General features: G+C 42.5%; 2 protein-coding genes across 2 annotated transcripts in view; both read left to right on the top strand.

Annotated features, from left to right (window-relative positions):
- Positions 1-5,018: 5,018 nt before the first annotated feature.
- On the top strand, positions 5,019-6,837 carry LOC110097287 (phospholipase A1-Igamma2, chloroplastic). The gene has a single exon (XM_020823571.2). The coding sequence runs from the start codon at positions 5,214-5,216 to the stop codon at positions 6,738-6,740; it is 1,527 nt and encodes a 508-aa protein (XP_020679230.1). The 5' UTR covers positions 5,019-5,213; the 3' UTR covers positions 6,741-6,837.
- Positions 6,838-13,554: 6,717 nt separating this feature from the next.
- LOC110097285 (putative hydrolase C777.06c) overlaps positions 13,555-19,426 on the top strand; it is a 37,584-nt gene continuing 31,712 nt past the window's right edge. Inside the window, exon 1 of the mRNA XM_020823567.2 lies at positions 13,555-13,915. Within this exon, the coding sequence (XP_020679226.1) occupies positions 13,710-13,915 (206 nt within the window). The 5' untranslated portion in view covers positions 13,555-13,709. The remainder of the gene's footprint in view (positions 13,916-19,426) is intronic.

Below are 19,426 nucleotides of genomic sequence, written 5' to 3' on the forward strand. Positions count from 1 at the left end.
GACCATATGGGTAAAATTCCAAAAAAAAGGTGATTTGCATTCAATATAATTTTGCTTTTTTTGAGGGCAGTTTAAAATAGGGAAATTTACATACATACCATTATATACTTAGTATTTTACATATCTAACACCTAATTTTTAAATAATACACTTATACCACTCAAATCCCTACTTTACCTCAACTGTACCACTCAGTCTACCGCGCCGTCTACCGCTTACATTAGGACGTCTACTTCCCGTCGAAATTAGCTCTTCGCGCCAGGCTTGTCCCGAAATTCTTTCCGTCATACGCTCCCCAATCCCGGCGAACTGCAGGTTCTACTTCTCTCGAACATTTCCCTCTGTTTTTGCCGAAAAGAAGCTTGTCGCCAGGCAAACATTTCTCTCCGGCGTTCTATTTTTTCTCCGAACATTTCTCTTCCGGCGTTCCTCGTTTAGCAGTAGGATTAGTGTATACCGGTTATTAAGCTTGGCAGTGGATTAAGCCATGTCCTTTTGTATTACGCCCTTTTTTTTCATTCTAAAATAGTTTGTGCTTATTTCACAGTAAAAGAAGTTTATTTTTGTCATTGAATTTTATTATGTATTTTGTCATTGATACTTCAGGCTAAGTTGCAGTAACAGAAGTTTATCATTGTCGAAACAGTTATTCATGATGTGTTCCCAGACAACTTACTTCGTGAGTATTAATTGATTGATTTGAAACACATTAAAAATATAAATAACGTTTTCATCATTGATAATGCAGGCTGTTAAATGTCCTTGGCTCAAACCAATGACCAACATAGAAAGAGGTACGATGGTGGCAAACAAAGGACTGTAAAATTGAGAAAGGACAACTCATGATTTTTGCAGTTATAGCCGAGATTGCTCGAATATGTCCTTGGCTCAAGGGACATCCATATAATATGCTGTTATGAGTTGTTTTAGTTTTAGGCTAGGTTGCTCATGCATGTTATCAGACCTTGGTGAAGCTCTATAAATAGAGGCCTTGGGTTGATGTAAGAGTTGGGGAAAAATCTGAAAAGCTTATTTTGTATTTCCTCCAATTTTGTGTCTATCTCTCTCCCTTCCCCTCTCTCTCTCTCAAGAACATCCTCCAAGATCCTAACAAATGGTATCAGAGCTAGGGAGATGGAGGGATGCGTTCTTGAGGTGGAGCATTCGGCCTTGAGTACGCGAGTTCGGTCGCAGGATTAGCAGAAGGCAGATGAACGGGAGAGCTAAACTTGGGCGCTCGATTGGCATCGGGCCTTGCTCGCAGGTGAGTAGGCGAAGCAGCCGCGCGGTGTGCGTGAGGAGCGGAATCGGGCGCGGTGACAGGGTCCGGACTGTCATGTGGTTGGAGCATCGCGGACGGACGTGTGGGCTCAAGAAGGAGGCGACGGGCGTCGGGTTGGCTTACTGGGCGGAGGCAAGCAGGCGGAAGAGGTAGCTTCGGTTGATTGTAAAGCTACGCCAGCAGGAAGCTCCGCAAGGTACTGTAGTGGGATTCTTGATAGGGAGGAACAGCGGACAGTTTTGGCAAGCAGAGCCGGTTGGGCTGGTTTGGCCACGAGACGGGAAGCCACTCGGTGTGCAGCGGTATGCGTGGGACAGCACAGCGTGGGTGCTGCGGGTAGGCACAGGTGGTGCGTGTGCAGGAGGCGTAGTGTGCACGAGGTACACGGGTAGGCGGCAACGCTTCCGGCGGAGGCACGTTGGCCAATGGCGAGCCAGTGTTCTTGAAGGCTTGATCGGAGCAGACGAAGGTAAGGTTCGCATGCGGGAAATTCATGCGCCTTGGTACGTGAGAAAGAATCGGATTTGGAACAAGAGCGGAGGCATGGAAGCCATTGAGGCCGAATTTTTTGCTTGCTATTGAATCAAGTTTTGATCGGTCTTGACTAGCTTGGAAGCAATATTTGTTCTTGTATTGAAAATTGGTTCAGATCTTTAATGAAGAGATCAGATCTTCTTTGAGGTGGAGTCTTAGATTCAGGAGGAGTCCAGAAGGCAGCTGCAGAGGCGGAGAGAGAGACTCTTGATCTTGGATTCGAGGAGCATGTTGAAGCATCAAGAACCTCGTGGAGGAAAGATGTTTGCGAACTTGGGATTGGACGGGTGGATCGTGTGAAGTCGCAGGTAGGAGCGCGCACGTGTGTCCAGGGCGATCGATTGGATTGCAACAAGTTCGAGTTCTTGTGACGAGTGGTTCTTTGATTTTTGCAAAACTAAACCAAGGTGGAGATTATTATGAGTTGTTTTAGTTTTAGGCTAGGTTGCTCATGCATGTTATCAGACTTTGGTGAAGCTCTATAAATAGAGACCTTGGGTTGATGTAAGAGTTGGGGAAAAATCTGAAAAGCTTATTTGTATTTCCTCCAATTTTGTGTCTATCTCTCTCCCTTTCCCTCTCTCTCTCTCTCTCAAGAACATCCTCCAAGATCCTAACATATGCATTATTACATATATGGAACATCACCTAAAGAATACAACGATCTAAATTCTGACGTTGAGGCATCTGAGTTCATAAAAGTATCTAATGATAATTTGCGTGCTGAGATAGTTATTACAGTACATGAATCTATGTCCAATCTAAGGGAGTTCGTAAATTCTGAGATGGTTGAAAGTTCTTTTGACTATAATGATTGTATTTCGAGTGTTCCAGGTCTATGTTATAAAGATATAGCTGTTGGCACATATTTTCCTGATGCAATATCTTTCAAGCATACTTTGCGATCAGTTGCCATCAAAGAGAATTTTGGTGTTAGGATTAAGGCTAGTGATAAGAAACGTGTTATTGCTACATGTTCTTATCAAAGTTGCCAATGGAGAATTAGAGCTTCCCTATGTGAAGATGCTCAAACTTTTGAAGTTAGAAGAGTTGATGGTGTTCACACGTGTCCAGGCATCAACCGTGCTGGGAATAGACTAGCCACATCTGCATGGGTTGATGGTGTTCACACTTGTCCTAGAGGAAGACCCAAAAGAAGAAGATTGCCTAATTTTTTGGAAAAGGACAAGACAGTACATAAATGCAGTAGGTGTAATCTTTGGGGTCATCATCGAAATACATGTAAGAACCCATTACAGAAGAATATGGAGGTCAATGACATAATTATCACACAAGTAAGACAACCAAAGCGTCCAAAGTTGCAAAGTAGAAGGGCTGTAGAGGAGTTGGGAGATTTGTACGAGTATTCGAATATTGAAGGTTTTTAAGTAAACTTTTTTGGGATTACTTTTTTGGGATATGACACAATTATTTTGGATTACTTTTTTGGGGTTTGACTTCTTTTGGGAAAAATGTTATGAGTAAGATTTTTGTGATCTTCAAAATGAAATAGAAGCTTTGCTTTGAATTTCCGTGTAAACTTTTTTGTTTTTGCTTTCAATATGAAATAGCAACTACTGATACTGTAAATTCAGAAAAAGCTTCAGTTTCACAGAATTTGGTTCCAGTGAATTTGGTTCAGGTGAATTCGGTTTATCAGAAAAAGCTTCAGTTTCACAGAATTCGGTTCCAGAAAAAGCTTCAGTTTATCAGAAAAAGCTTCAGTTTCATATTGAAAAAGCTTCAAAATTCGGTTCTTTGAATTCGGTTCCAGGAATTCAGTTTGAAAAAGCTTCAGTTTCATCAGAAAAAGCTTCAGTTTTTACAGAAAAAGCTTCAGTTTCACAGAATTCGGTTCCAGGAATTTCAGTTCTTTGAATAACTGCAAAATTTTATGTTACATTTCAATAATGAGGATTATACAGGTTGCTGTTTAAGTGAATTCCAACAAAAACTATAAGTACAAAAGAATCCTGTCATAGCAAAGCCATAGCAACAACTATAATTTTTTCATTCCAACAAAAACTATAAGTACAGAAGACACATCAATACTTCATTCCAACAAAAAACTTATACTTTTTTTATTCCAACAAAAAACTTTGAAGATACAAAATACTAATACAAAAGACTAGCTCAAGTCATAGCAAAGCCTGAACTATTAACCTTCGACAAATACATAATAAAGTACTAATGCAACACCTACCATCCTCTAAAACCAATCATACATTCAACTTGAATACAACATAATTCTAGCCAAAATAAAATCGAATGGTAACGTCGATAACAACAACCGCAATAAAAACTTTAATCATTAGAAGAATCATGTCAAGCTTCTTAGAAGTCTTTCTGTCGAAGGCATTAAATTCGTAACGTGTGACATAGCATGGCTCTTCCTCTTAATCAACCCATTTAAAGTAATGACAATCATCATCACTTCGATTATAAATACACCTATAAAATTGTCTTCCACTATTTGGTCCTTGGTGACAGGTAAACAAAACACATTTGAGGTGACAATGGCAATATACTAGGGATTGATTCCTCCTGCAAAAAAAAATGTCAACACATTCCAACAATTGCATAAATCAATCCAAGTTAAAATCTCAACAAAACTATCTCTGCATAAACGATCCGGCCTCAATGCCAACCTGAAAGCCGTGAAAAGAGAAAGCCGGCTTGAAAAAAAAAATTTCTGCAAGCACAGCACAGAAGGAAAACCAGAAAAACAAATCAATCCAACATTTTGCCGCATAAACGATCTCCAATGCTCAAGAAAGCAGAAAGTCGGAACAAAGTAAGAAGAAATCAATCCAAGTTAAAATCTCAACAAAACTGTCTCTGCATAAACGATCCGACCTAAATGCCGACCTCCATGGCGTGAAGAGAAAGTCGGAACAAAGTTTTCATTCTTTTACCTTGCATTGTTAAGAGGTCCGACTCAATGATGCCCTAAAAACGAAAAACTGGAAGACGTCGTCGTTACCGTGCGAACAAGCGTCGTGAAGAACCGCGGTAGACGGAGTGGTAGAATAGAGGTGAAATAGGGATTTCAGTGATATAATTGTAATATTTAAAAATGAGGTGTTAGATATGTAAAATACTAAGTATATATAATGATATGCATGTAAATTTCCCTTTAAAATAAAATTCTCGACATAAAAAAATCAACTAAAGACAGTTCTTTAGCACATTAAAGTGCCGGGTCTTACGCGCATTTGATTAAAAAAAGTTGGAACTTGTCAAATAAAAATAAAAAATACTCTCGCCAATTCTTATAGTATATAGCGTAAAAAGAATCCCAAATCTCCAACTTCAAACTTCCCCAATCCTTCCGCTGCAGATCTTAATTAGATCAGTAAACCACAAAGCTTAATACTCGCTCCTCATCAGGAGAACCATGTCCATCGCCAGCTTTTCCGCCATTTCCAGTCATGAACTTTTCATAAGGAGGAAGCGGCAGTTCGTTACCCGCGCCATCCAAAAGCCCTCGACTTCAACAACCTCCACAGAGCAGCTTCCAATCCAGCCCGAAAGCGACGACCATCATAGCTGGCGCGCAATCTCCGGTGGACTCAACCTCCCTTCAACCATCTCCAATCTCCTCCACCTCTCCGCCGCCCCCAAAGCCCTCCCTGTTTCTTTTGATCATGATCAAACACCCATCTTTTCCCCAAAAGAAGATATCTGCTCTCTCCGCTCCGCCATCCACGGCCCCGTTGACTGGTCCCCTCTCCTCGACCCTCTCCACCCTTCCCTCCGCCGCGAGATTCTCAAGTACGGCGAGTTCGCCCAGGCCACCTACGACGCCTTCGACAACAACCCTGTTTCCGAGTACCATGGCTGCTCACTCTACGGCCGCAGCCGCCTCGTTCCCCTCCTCGGCCTCTCCCGCCACGGCTATAGCGTCACGAAATACCTCTATGCTACATCCCATATCGATCTACCGCAATGGCTCCTGCGCCCTCTTCTGCGTTCAGAATCCCGTTGGTGCGATGAATCCAACTGGATGGGTTTCGTCGCCGTCAGCGGCGAAGCCGAGACCCGGCGCATCGGATTACGGGACATCACCGTCGCGTGGCGCGGAACCGTCTCCCCCAGCGAGTGGCTCGAAGACGTCCAATCCCGGCTCGAGCCCCTTCCATGTGCAGACGACGACGGCGCCCTCGTCGAGAAAGGCTTTCTCAGCTTATACACATCCCGCAGCCAGTCCTCCCGCTTCACCCATTCCAGCGCCTCGGAGCAAGTAATGCGCGAACTCCTCCGCCTCGTCGAATTCTATAAGAACAAGGGGGAGGAGGTGAGCGTCACCATAACAGGGCACAGCCTCGGCGGCGCGCTCGCCCTTCTCAACGCCGCGGAGGCGGTTTCGTTGCTCCCGGCCGACGTAAGGATTACTGTGATATCCTTCGGAGCGCCTCGGGTGGGGAACCAAGTGTTTGGCGACATGCTGAAGAGAAGAGGAGTGAAGGTACTTCGTGTGGTAACGAAGCAGGACGTGGTGCCGAAGGTGCCCGGCGTTGTGTTCAACGAGGGGAGGAAGGGAAAGGGATGGGAGTGGGTTTATACGCACGTCGGCGACGAGCTGACTCTCGACGTCGGAGCATCTCCGTACTTGAAACGGGGCGTGGTGGATATCGCCGGGTTTCATGCATTGGAGACGTATCTGCATTTGGTGGACGGATTCGAGCGGGCGGAGTGTAGATTTCGTGCAGGGGCTCGCCGGGACGTTGCGTTGGTGAACAAGGCAACTGGATTGTTGAGGGAGGAACTCAGGATTCCGGCGTGCTGGTACCAGCCGGAGAATAAGGGGATGGTGAGGAATGAGTTCGGGAGGTGGGTCCTGCCTCGCCGGGACCCGGAGGATATTCCGTCGCCGTGTGCTGAAGAGAAACTTATCCCTTCTTCTTCTTCTTCTTATTCTTAGTCTGCTCAGCCGGAGGTTACCTCGCCGGCACCACTCTGGTCAATTTTATTAAAGCTGTAAATTTTAATACAGATAGCATACATTATACATACAAATAATTCCATTTATTTGTTTTAAGATATCATTTTCTTCATTATTATTACGATTTATGAAACCTCTTTAGCATTTAATTTCTTTCGGCGTTTCACTAATTTATGAAACCTCTTTGTCACTGGAGAATATAAATGTGCGAAAAAATATTAAAAATTTTCCATAATAGCGTAAAAGGACTGAAGGAAGTCTTCTTGTTGCCGTTTCGTTGCTGCTTGCTCTTGACAAGACTTCTTGTTTGGAAAATTCTTCATGGTGCAGCCGTGTTTGAATCTAATAATACTGAGTTTCATGAGGATTTTTATGGATAAGTTAATCAGAATATTACAATGAATTTTTCTTAGACGTTAATAACTTATATCAGTCCAAAGTCCAAACCATTTCACCAATTAGTAGCGACAAATTTATTAAATTTTTTTTCTATTAATATTATGTGTTAAATCATTAACTTAAGGACCTACTCTATTTTTTTCACTAAAAATACACTTTTAACCACCTTTTTCTTTGATCTAAATTTTGTAAGTAGTCTAATTTCTTGCATTTCATTCTTTTTTTTTTTTAATAACTTTTATAATATTTGTTTGGGATAACTTATGCGTTTTATAAAGTTAGCTATATAGTTATTTTGAGGAAGATAACTTAGTGTTGCGTCCTAGAAAATGCACGACGACAGAGAGTGATATAGTTTAGCATCATAGTTTTGTATAAAAATTCACCACACAAACATATACGAGAGTATAGTTGTATCGTTTATAAGAGACACCATAATACAACTGAGGCCCTTCCTTAGGAAGAAGGTCTTGGCTTGATATAAAAAATATACATCATATAGAGTGCATTATATGGTGCGAGTTGGAATAATCAATGTTGATATGTTCGTTTGGGCAGTAGGGCCATAGTCGGCAGATGACGGAGGTCAGAAGACCTTAGTCAGATGACTGTAATCGAAAAAATCTTTGTCTAGCGACAAATGTCAGAAGGACCATAGTCGGTGGATGATGGAGGTCAGAAAGACTGTTGTCAAGCGACAAAGGCCAGATTGACCGTTGTCCAGCGATGGAGGTCGGAAAGACCGTTGTCATGCGACGTAGGTCGGGAAGAACGTAGTTGGGCGATGATGATCAAAATGATCGTAGTTGGCGATGGTTGTTGGAAGGACCATAGTTGGCGGGCGATGGAGGCCGCGAGGACCGTTGTTGGGCAATGGTGGTCGGAAGGACCTTAGTCAGTGGGGGGCGATAAAGGTCGGAAGGGCCGTAGTTGGGTTACAGTGGTCAGAATGATAGTAGTTGTAGTTGGCGATGGTTGTCGGAAGGATCGTAGCTGTGTTCGACAAACAGGTGGAAGTTTGTTGGTGATTAACGAATGAGTGGAAGTCCGACGGTGGTTGAGAAGAACTCCGGCGGTGGTCGACGAACGGGCGTAAGTCTGTTGGTGATCAACTAACAAGCGGAAGTCTGACGGTGGTCGAGAATAACTCCGACGATGGTGGACAAATGGGCGGAAGTTCGGCGTTGGTTGACAAACAGGTTCGGCAGTGGTCGGGAAGAACTCTGGAGGTGGTCAGCGGCGAGGAAGCTCCCAAATTCTTCCATTCTCTTCCTTTTCTTCTCTCCCCCTCTCATGAGAAGAATGTGAGCTATTTATAATTTTTTGAGAGTGGTATCACTTAGGTTTCGTTTGAGAAGGTTTTTTATAGCTTTCTAAAACAAATTTTTAGTACAAAAAAATATTGACTTATAAACTTTTGTAATAAAAAAAGCTTTAGAAATATTAAAAACTCGGCCCCAAATGCAGCCTTAAATATTTTTTGTTGAAAAAAAGTTGCTGTAAAGAAAGAAAGGAGTAACCAAAATTAACTTTAGGCTTGGTTTGGGAAAAGCAGTTTTTTAGTACACATATTTTAATTTTTATACACTAAAATTATTTTAATAAAAAATAAAAAATAAAAAAATTATTCCAAATAAAATCATAATTATTTGAAAAATATAGCATCTAGACGATTGTCTCAAACAGATCAAAAATGCTATATAAATAGCTTATTCTCAAAGCTAATACGTACGAATCAACTTTTCCTTTCATTCTTGCTTAACACACAAAAATATGTCAACGAGCTCATTATAATTTTCAACTAAGAGTCTTTACAGTCCTTCTCACTGACTTTATAGAATTATTTTATAAATTATTTTAATTTAAAAGAATTGATAAAATATTTAATTTATCTTTCATATTAAAGTTTTTATTGCAATTTTAATAAAAAAATTATTTAGTCATAATCATAGCTCAGAGGCCGCCTCCTTATAATTAGATAAAACAATTAAATTTTTTTCTTGATTTTTTTATAACCAAATGAAAGAAACTTAAGAAAATATAATTTTTTTTAATAATACTTTTCTTTCCTTTGATTCCTCCAAATGAAACTAAGCCCAAATCTTTAATGAGCATCAAGTGTAAAGAATGCACATGTTTTAAATACTTGTAGTTTGAAATATATTTTGTAGAATTAACTTCAAAACCTCAAAGTATAGAGTTTTTAGGCATCATTCTTATTTTATCAATAATTGCTTCATGAAGTTGGTTAAGTGGTCTCCTTATTTGGATTTAACGGTTGAATCTCCCATTATACATATTTGGGTCTCTTACCCTAATTTGTGTCATCACCTCTTTTCTCCTTGCATTTTAAATGGCTTGGGTTCATTATTTGGTTGGCCTCTGCGCATTGATAATGCAACTGTTGTGGGCTCTCGCCCTTCGGTTGCACGGGTTTTAGTTGAGCTAAATATCACTAAATGTTATCCCGATTGTAATTGGATTGGTCAGGATAGCTTGGGTATGTTCAATCTATTGTGATGGAAGATTTGCTTTCTTTCTGCAAACGCTGTAAAACTTTTGGTTATGATAAAAAGAAATGTTGTATTTTAAATCCCCAATTAAGCATGTCAAAACTAGTTTCTACTACTCTTAATCATGTTAGCTCTAATGGGAATAGTGGAATACTATTGATATCTTGGAAACTATGAATAATTTAAACTACATCTACCTTGATTCTTGTTACTGTGTTGATGGATAATGGTCTTATTGTTGTTTACAATGGGGATGTTGTCGGTCATGATGAGAAGGAAGCTGCTTCGTCGAACACTGCTTTGCCTTTGGTTGTTGCTTATGAAAACAGAGAGGGTGTTAATGATTGTGTGGTTAACCTTTTAGCTACTCCCATTGTGTCCCCTTGTTCTATTGTTGGTGATGGTATTGATGTTGATTATGCTATTGCTGATTCTAGTGATGGTGTTGATGTTAACCCTGTTCCTGCGTCATGGAACTTGGGGAGTGTCTTGTAGTTGACATGGGGTGGTCATGTCTGTTGAGTTGGGGGTTGTTGCTAATGGTGTGGCTGTTTCGATTCATAATACTGTTATTGTTTAATATTGTGTTTATCCAATGGATATGAATGTCAATGTGCCTCTCATTGATGTGCCCATTTCTCTTGTAACTAATGATGCCTTGTTAGCTCAATTAGCTCTTAATCCGATGGATAATGAGGTGTTTTAAGGGGATTGGTTAGCTGATTGTGACTCATCAACTAACTAGGAGGCTGGGGAGGAAGTTGATGAGCATGGGGTGGATTCTCGAAAAATTATGACTTAAATGTTATTCAAATTGTTGAGGAAGATTTTTTAAAAAAAGTTGGTAAATGAATATGGAGGAAATCAAAAGGAAATAATCTTCCTTTTGCTTGATTTTTTCTGATATGCCGTTGGGACCTGTTTTGGGTTGTTGGCTGTTTTTCTTTTTACTCTTGCGCCGCTCTTCAGTTTGCTTGGGGTGTGTTAGTGCTTTGTTGCTTTAGTTATTTTTTTATTGTGTTTGTGGTGAGGTATCTTCTCCTGTTGGTTCTATTTTTGGTGGGGATGGGGTTGCCTATTGTGTGGTTGTTTGGCTGGTCTAGTCTTGTGGAGTTATTGGCTGGGGGTGGTTGTATTTTTTTGCTTTAGGCTGTATTGTTTCTGGTTCTGTTTGTTGATTGGTGGCTTGTTGTCGCTAGTTTTGTGTTGTTGGTGGTTCTTTTGGGTGGATGGTGGCATGTTTTTTTTGCCTTCTCCTTTTGCCTTTTCTTTGTTGTTTCAAATATTGCAGGTTGATATTGTATTGGACCTTTTGAGGTGTTGGCATTGGGCATCTTCCTGATACCCTCTCATGGGTGGCTCTTTATGTGGTCATGGCTTTTGGCTTGCTGTCTTTTCTTTTGCTTGATTATTGTAATTAGATTGAATTAAAGACTCATATGTTTTGCTTTAAATGATATATTTTTAAAGGGCTTTGGATTCATTAAGGAATTGTAACATTTCTTTCATTAATGCGTTAGCCCCTGTTTGTGGGTTTTATCCCCCCCGTAAATGTAGAGAAAATCTAGGGCAAAGCTAGAGTGATTCATCAAATTGTTCGTATTGATTCCTTCGATCATAAGGTTTTCGTTAATCATTTAAATACCTTAATGTCAAAATTAAGTGATCTTGAGCTTGTTGGATTTGTCTCATTGAGTCACTTGATTCGACTATAAGCATGCTATATTTAGTGATTATTTGATTACCATATTAATGCTTTGAAGTTTCCAATTTTGCTTCAGGCCCTTGGTTCGAGCCCATTTGGCCTCAGATTGAGCATATTTTGGTGTCATTGAGTTCGTTTTGTCAAGAAATTTAGTTTAACTATAATGTTGCTAAGATCAAAGTTTGCATGATCTCAAATTTAATTTTAAAAATTTTCTGTTCAAATATGCCTCAACAGTACACAGTAGCACCTCATCAGTGTGATTTTCAGTGACATATATCACAGCTAATGAAACCAAAAATCCCTTTCCTGGTTCCAGAGAAGCTAGAAACCCTTTAACAATTTCTTAAAACTGGAAAATCTTTTCACGAGCCTGTTCCTTCTCAAATTATTATCCTTTTAAGCTCGTACACCTAAGATCAATTATTAGCTTGCTCCGTTTAAAAATTTTGCCTATCGCTAATTTCTCATATGCGTATGTTAAAATATGCATGAATTAGAATGATTTTGTGCAATGCTTCTCTAGATCAGATGCAATTTAGCTACATGTAATAGATAGATCTTTATAACACAAATGCTGCACTCTAAAATGGTACCATTAAACATGAATAATACGTTGATTTAATTTTCTTTACTAATATCCTCATGGCGTTATTAAATGATATCCTTATTTAGAAATGAATCTTCACTTCCTCCATACTTCCATATAATGTGGTGTTAATGAAAATGTTTATAAGAAGAAGGCAAAGAACATAATGATAATAATTTTTCTTCCTTATCATCCACAATTAAATAACTACTTTTATAAATCAGGACTATTTGAATTAAAGTAATTCAAATATGGCTTTATTTAGTGTTGCATATAGGGCAGTAGGGGTGTCAATTTTTGACACGACCCGAAAAAATCCGGGTTAGAGTCAACCCGGGCCCGAAACGGGTCGGGTTCGGGTTCAACATATCAACCCGTTATAAAAATCGGGTCGGGTTGACCCAGCAACCCGAAAATGACACGAAAATGCCTATTTGACTTGGAAACCCGAGATTGACCCATTTTGACCCGAAAATAGAAGATTGACCCAATTTTTTTACCCGAAAACTAGCAATTTTAGGTCAACTTCGGGTCATTCATGTCGGGTCGGGTTGACCCAGACTCGAATCGGGTCGGGTTCGGGTCCGAAAACCTGACCCGTTTTTAAAAACGGGTCGGGTTCGGGGTTGACTTGAACAGTGCCGGGTCAGTTCCGGGTTCGACCCGAACCCGACCCGTTGACCCGAATTGACACCCCTAATTGCATGTTAGAATAATTGTGAAAATAGTGAGAGTTTTATGTCTTAATTTTATACAAAGATCCAATACGCATTAAAAAAAGTTTAGAAAAGACATAAAAGTTTTAATGTGAAAAAAAAAAGCAAAAAAGTTACTGGGCTTGACCTATTGAAATAATATACCATGTAACTTTAGTTACAACAGTTCATTCTTCCGCCCCTGGTTATTAGCAATGGTCATTGATACCGTCAGTTGGATAGATCTTTATGCTTTCTCTAATTTTAGTTCTTTCCCATTTGAAGAATGAATGTCTATTTATAATTTCTTAAGTGTCATTTTGATACTTTTAACTAAAATTTTCAAATACTCCATCGGATGACCTGTGTTGAAAGTATCATTAAGATTTTAACCAAGTTTCAAATATTTGATTTAAACTCATTTGGATTCTGATCATAATATCAATTTTTAAATGATTCCAAATTTAACTAGGCAAGCTTTCTATTTCAAATATTGCATTAAAGGTACTTGCTTACTCTTATAGATTTTTTGGTGCTATTTCAATTAGCATACATTCATACAAGTACAACAAATATAAATATTTCTTATAAAAATATAATGTGAAATTCATATCAATTGTCATAACAAAATAGGCTCATCTTGATAATGTATTAATATATGCTGAAAATATTTTTACAATTTTAATTTTAAAAAATAATTACAATTTTATGTGTAATATATTTCTACTTATTTAAAGCGCATCCTCCAATATTAAAAAAAAAGGTAAATTTTCAAAATAATTCACTTATAAAATAGTTTTTGTAATCCAACAGAGTATGATGGGCCATATATGAAGATTGCTTTTTATAAAAAGAAAACGAAAATTTAATTTTAAAAATGGCGATGAACGATATTTTGAGGCTTTGGCCAACTGCCAAACGCGGCAATAGCCTGCTACTCTTCACAGTCGAGCATTCGAGGCTATAAATACCGCTCGGCCACTTCTCTGAAAGGAGGAAGTAGGAATTTCTTGTCGTACTTTTTCCCACGGGGGCAGCGCTGGAGAGATGGAGACGAAGGCGCTATCTCAAAACGGCGATCTCAAAGTGGACGGCGAACAATTTGACAATGGCGTATCCTCGCTAATTTTCCTCGGTACTGGCTGCTCCAGTGCGGTACCCAACGCCCGGTGCCTTCTCCTCCCGACGGATCCACCGTGTGAGGTCTGCTCCCAATCGCTCTTCCTGCCTCCGGAGAAAAACCCTAATTACAGGTCCGATGCTGCTTTCTCTTCTATCTAATTCTTTCTGTTTCGTTTCGTGTGCTTGCTGGTGGATCTTCATGGTCCTTGAGTGTTGAGAATTCCATGCGCGGTAGTTGGTAAAGGACGTTTTGCGGTTTGATATTTGGTTATTGGATGTATGTCGTGCTTCAATAATGTTAGATCCGTGCTTGATGAGTGGGTTGGGGATGTGGCTTAGATCGTTTTTGGATTTGATCGATACTATTGGTCATGATGTGAGGGTGATCTGCTTCTTATATCTACATTGAATGGATGGCTGAATGCCCTATTTCTCACGGAATTTTACTCGAATGCTCTGTTGAATCCAACTCCGGCAAAAGAGGAAGAACACTTCCTCTTCTTGAAGTTGAGAGAGGAGGAGGAGGGAGAGAGGAGAAGGGAAGAGGGAGGCAATAAACACAAGAAACTATATTTCCTTAAACCATACCTATTACAACTCATAAAACCTATATTTATAGGCACCTAATGCTATACACAAGCATCACACAAGGCTATACAAGCTTAAGAAACCTAAATCTAGGAACAAAGTACAACAAATCTCCACCTTGATCCTAGATTTACAAAACAAGGAAATCAACTGTTCTTAAAACAACAACAAAGAACATACAGTCGGGTAAACCAGGGGACGTAGCCCCAAGACTCCGAGAGCCCAGCAAGTATCAACTCACCTACAAAACAGCGTTCAGCTAAGGATCTAGATCTTACGGCACAAGCAGCTTCCAACCGGCAATCAACCCATCGCCTTTCAGAGACAAAGACCAAACCAGAGGAAAACAAGAAGGGTACACCTTCTACTCCTCAAATCTTCTCTCTTCCACAAGAAGCGCAAGAACCAGCCGTTAACAAAGACCTCATCCTCTTCTCGCTCTCACACCCAACAGTTCTTCTCCGGTCGTCACAAACTCACGCCTGCACTACCGCGTCCGGCCAGCGCCCTGCGTGTCTTCTGCCAGTGCCATGCGCACCTCCAGGCACTCCGCACTCCCGGCACAGCTCAAGAACAGGTCGACTCCACTTCGTAATCTCCAGGACTTCACTTGAAGTCCACAGCTCCACCTCAAAGATCTGAACAGATCTTTTCGCCTCTCGCGACTCCAGCGAGATCACAAGCTCTAGCTAGCTTGTTCAGCTCGTGCAACGAGCTCCTGTCAGGCTCTCTCACCTATGGCTGCACTCCACTCAGCCGACCTTGCTCCTCATGAGCTGCAAGGATCTCCAATCCTCCTGTGTGAAAGGTCTTCTTAGCATCTTCTTAGCATCCGTCTTGCTCAAAACCCGAATCCACACTCTTAGTTTAACAGGCTCCACCTCAAGCTCGGTGGCTTTCTCCGGACAAACAATCACAGGCAACCGGTTAGCCACCACCAGCATCCTCTGCTTCATGAGCTTCGGCAAATCTCCACCTTGATCAAATCAAGATCAAGAGCCTTCTCTTCTAGGATTTCATCCAGCAATACCTTCAAATCGTGGCACCATGCCACCACCTTCAAATCGGAAGCTACAAAACTCCAGCAGCTTCGATCTTCTAGTGCGAACACCCGCACCAGTGCCCAGCAAGAGCAATCTTCCTCGCAAATGCCTGCTTTCAGGCCATACTTTGTACACGCAATATCCAGCGTGTCTCCCTATGCTTCCTCCCGAAGCTCCTGCAAGCCCAGTGCCTGCACCCGGCCTTCGTTTGCTCTGCACGTCGGCGGTCACCGGCAACAACATTTGCCTCCGCCGAATCTGGCAAAATCCTGCCAAGATCTTGTGCTCCCTTCGCCGAGTCCGGCGAACTCCGAGCAAAATCGACTGCTTCGCTTCCTCGCGAAGCCTCCCGCTTCAATCACCCTAGCACACCTGAGCAAGGCCGGACTCTCGCATGCCTTGCTTGCTCTGGCCGGCAGCGCGTACCAGCGCTGCCTCACGCGCCCTCTGGCGCTATCTGCTGAAGTCGCCTCCTGCGACCAAACTAGCGAGCTGGTCCCGCTTCACCTCTGACGCCAACCGTGCGAGACCTCCAATTTCCTTGGCTTCGGCTTCCGCCGTTGATCAAGAGGCTTGCGCGATCTCCATTTCATTTCAGATCGCGACACCAGGCACCAACAAAGCCAAATCCGGCTTCACTCGCCTCCGACAACACCCAGCCGACTTCTGGATCCTCCATCGACAGCTTCCTGCACAAGAGCCAGCTGCCGAACCAACTCCAGCTGCTCCGCTTCCTCTCGAAGCCTAGGTACACAAGCATCGAATCTGGCCGGCCGAGCCAATCGCCCGCTCGCCGAACCCCTGCTCCAACGATCGTCAAATCACGGCATCAGACCGCCTTACGCCAACTGATCGCGTCCTGCCTCAGTTCGCCCCACGCGAACAAACTTCATTCCGCACAGCTTCTTGCACAAGAACTAGATCCAGCGGTCTGAGACTCCACGGATGCGGCGGCTTCGCATTCCCCATCTCGTTGTCTACCCGATTCTTCTCCGGCGACCTCGTCGGATGATGTGGGCGCTACTCCTCACCCACTACCGCCACATTCAAGCAAGGCCCGACGCTCACTCTTCAGTGTGCGAATAAGCTCCATTGCGGCATCCAGCTGCCGACGAAACCACGTCCGGCTTCTCTCCGGCGATCAAGAATCAGCTCCTGGCCTACGGATGATCGCGCCCGGCCAGCCCTTCCGGTCCCGCATCCACTGCACCTCGAATCGCGGCAACTTGCCGCTTTGCCTTCGGCTCCCAGCTAGTACGATCTCCTTCGCCAACTTAAAGATCGCGACAATAGGTCGTCGCTTCGCCTGTAAGAGAAATCAACCACGACCGAACTGCCTTCCGCACGTTCAGCCCATGTGCCATCTACCTTCCGGAAGCCGTCTGCAAGAAGGACTCCGGACCCTCTATCGACTCTGATTTAACCTCCTGCGGACACAATCCATGCAAGAACAAGCCCTCCGTTCTGCCTTGCCTATCAAGGAACCTCTGCTCCGGCCGGCTCGCATGATCAGTCCGTCTGTTGCCGAGCCTCTACTACATTCTACACGTCCGAACGAGTCAGCAACACTACTCCAGTCCGTTTATCTAGAGAACTTCGCCTTCTTGAATCATTTACTTCAAATAACTTCTGATGCCACCAATGACATCATCTTCTGTATCAGCAGTATTCTCTCTTTAGCCTTTGAAACGGCAGCTTACAGATGAAGAGTTTCGTGGTCTTCTTGGCCTCCATGGCTTCCAGCCTCTTATGCGATCAACTCCAGTATGATCCGCCTACGTCCATACTCCATCTCCCTATCTTAAATCAAGAGGCACATCCGAACCAGCCATGGCCATCATTTCGATCAGCAACAAGTTCTCACCACCAGCTTCTCATTCTAGCTGGACAATGGCAACATCAATTTCTTGTAAAGCTCCATATCGGAGATCAGCAACTCGAGCCAAAACCCAGAGACTCCATCCACGCCCATCTCGTCATCGGCCGTCCTGTCCGCTCAAGAATCTCCATGCGGAACCCATCTCGTCCGTCTCCATGGCACTTGCAATGATCAAACGAATCTTTTCTTGAATCAAGAAGCACCAGGCCTACCCAAGTAGATCCACCATATCCAACTCGGTCAAACTCTCTGACCTCAACACCGAGCCCAACTTCCGCCTTCGACGCCTGCCAATCAAGATAGCCTGCGCTAACCTCGCTCACTTCTTGCGATCAAGATCGCCTTCACGTGTAAGCTCCGAGCAAGCCTCAAACCCGGCCTAATTTTGCCTCACGCGAATAAATCGCGTCACCAAGCCCAGTCGGGCTTCTGCCTTGGCCTTGCGTCCGCTGTTCCTCCCGATCAAAAACGAACTCTACCTCCGCTCGAACACCACGAACGAACAACCTGCCTTCCTTGACCGCCGTCGAGTCCAAGATCTGACAGAAAATGCACCTAAAGCCACCTCCGACTTCTTGCGATCAAGAATGGGACTTCGCTTCCTCCCGAAGTCCACGAACGAACAGCCTGCTGCCGGCAAGCCAAAACTGACGGCAAGAAATGCGAGCCTCAACTCTACTCGCACTTCCGCATAGATCCGGCGACAACGTCCGCGCCGGATCCGGCTCCGAGTCTAGCGAACGAGCTCGACTCCACCTTACACGAGGTACCAAGCCATCACCGGCTTCTCTACCCTCGTCTGCAGCAACGCCCAACGAACAAATGCCGCCCAATTTGCCGCCGAAAGCACCTCCGGCCTTCGCCGAGCCAAACTCGACGCCGCCCTCTTCTCCTCGTTTTCCTTAGACAAGAAAACTCGTCTCCGCCTCCTCCACCTCAAGATCGCCTCAACGAGGCTCTGATACCAATTGTTGAATCCAACTCCGGCAAAAGAGGAAGAACACTTCCTCTTCTTGAAGTTGAGAGAGGAGGAGGAGGGAGAGAGGAGAAGGGAAGAGGGAGGCAATAAACACAAGAAACTATATTTCTTTAAACCATACCTATTACAACTCATAAAACCTATATTTATAGGCACCTAATGCTATACACAAGCATCACACAAGGCTATACAAGCTTAAGAAACCTAAATCTAGGAACAAAGTACAACATGCTCTAACTGAAATGTCTTTGAAGTATGGATAGTTTACTTGACAAATTAAGTATGATTGAAGGCATAGTTCATTACATTTTGGGACAGATGCAAGAGTTTTTACATTGGTGATGTTTTGAAGCAAGAATTTAGAGTTCAAAGGTATTTGAAATGCATTGTATTTGAATCACTTCGCATTTTAAATTCGTGAGATTAGTTTTTTTTTTTATAAACCAAATAAAACTAAGAAAAAAAATCTAGGGTGTATGCCCTTAGTTGCCTTCACAGGTAGTAGCTGAGTTGTGGCAAGGATATTTCTTTTCAGGAGCAAATGCCTTAGCGAACTCACTAATGACTACCAAAGAACTTTGCCTAAGTAGAGGGCGCCACTCGCCCGCATCCTCTTGAAGAACTCACTGTACCTTGGGTGACCAGAAGGTCCCTTGACCGGGAAGGCAGATCATCACTCATCTCAGTCAAGCTCTTACCCTTGAAACATGTTGAGCTCGCCAAAATCATTTACATGAAAGTGTTTACCTTAGAGATCCCTGACTCGTTCAGCCATAACTCATTCCAGACTCGGAAACTTTCCATCCTCACTCACACTTTATGATGCAGGGATCCTGCAAAAGATAGTTAGAGCAAGCAGAATAATCCAATGAAACAATACTCAGGTTTCTATGAACCTTTAGTAGTTCTAAAATATTGTAAATCAAAAGGTTCCTTCTTTCTCCAGGACCGACTGCTACATGCTCTTTTGCCTAACAGAAAACTACTAAAAAGGTGTAAACAGCCACTAATGCACTCATGTGCAGCAGTAAAAATAAAAATTAATAAAAGTAATGTGGGTTTTCCAATCTTCCTTCTCTCATATTTTCTTAGTCTAACTCACTCTAGTTATTTGATTTGATTCATGAAGATCTTGTTCGCCTATCTCTGCCAA

Source organism: Dendrobium catenatum, unplaced genomic scaffold, assembly GCF_001605985.2.
Source record: "Dendrobium catenatum unplaced genomic scaffold, ASM160598v2 fragScaff_scaffold_71, whole genome shotgun sequence".
In the NCBI taxonomy this organism is placed as follows: domain Eukaryota; kingdom Viridiplantae; phylum Streptophyta; class Magnoliopsida; order Asparagales; family Orchidaceae; genus Dendrobium; species Dendrobium catenatum.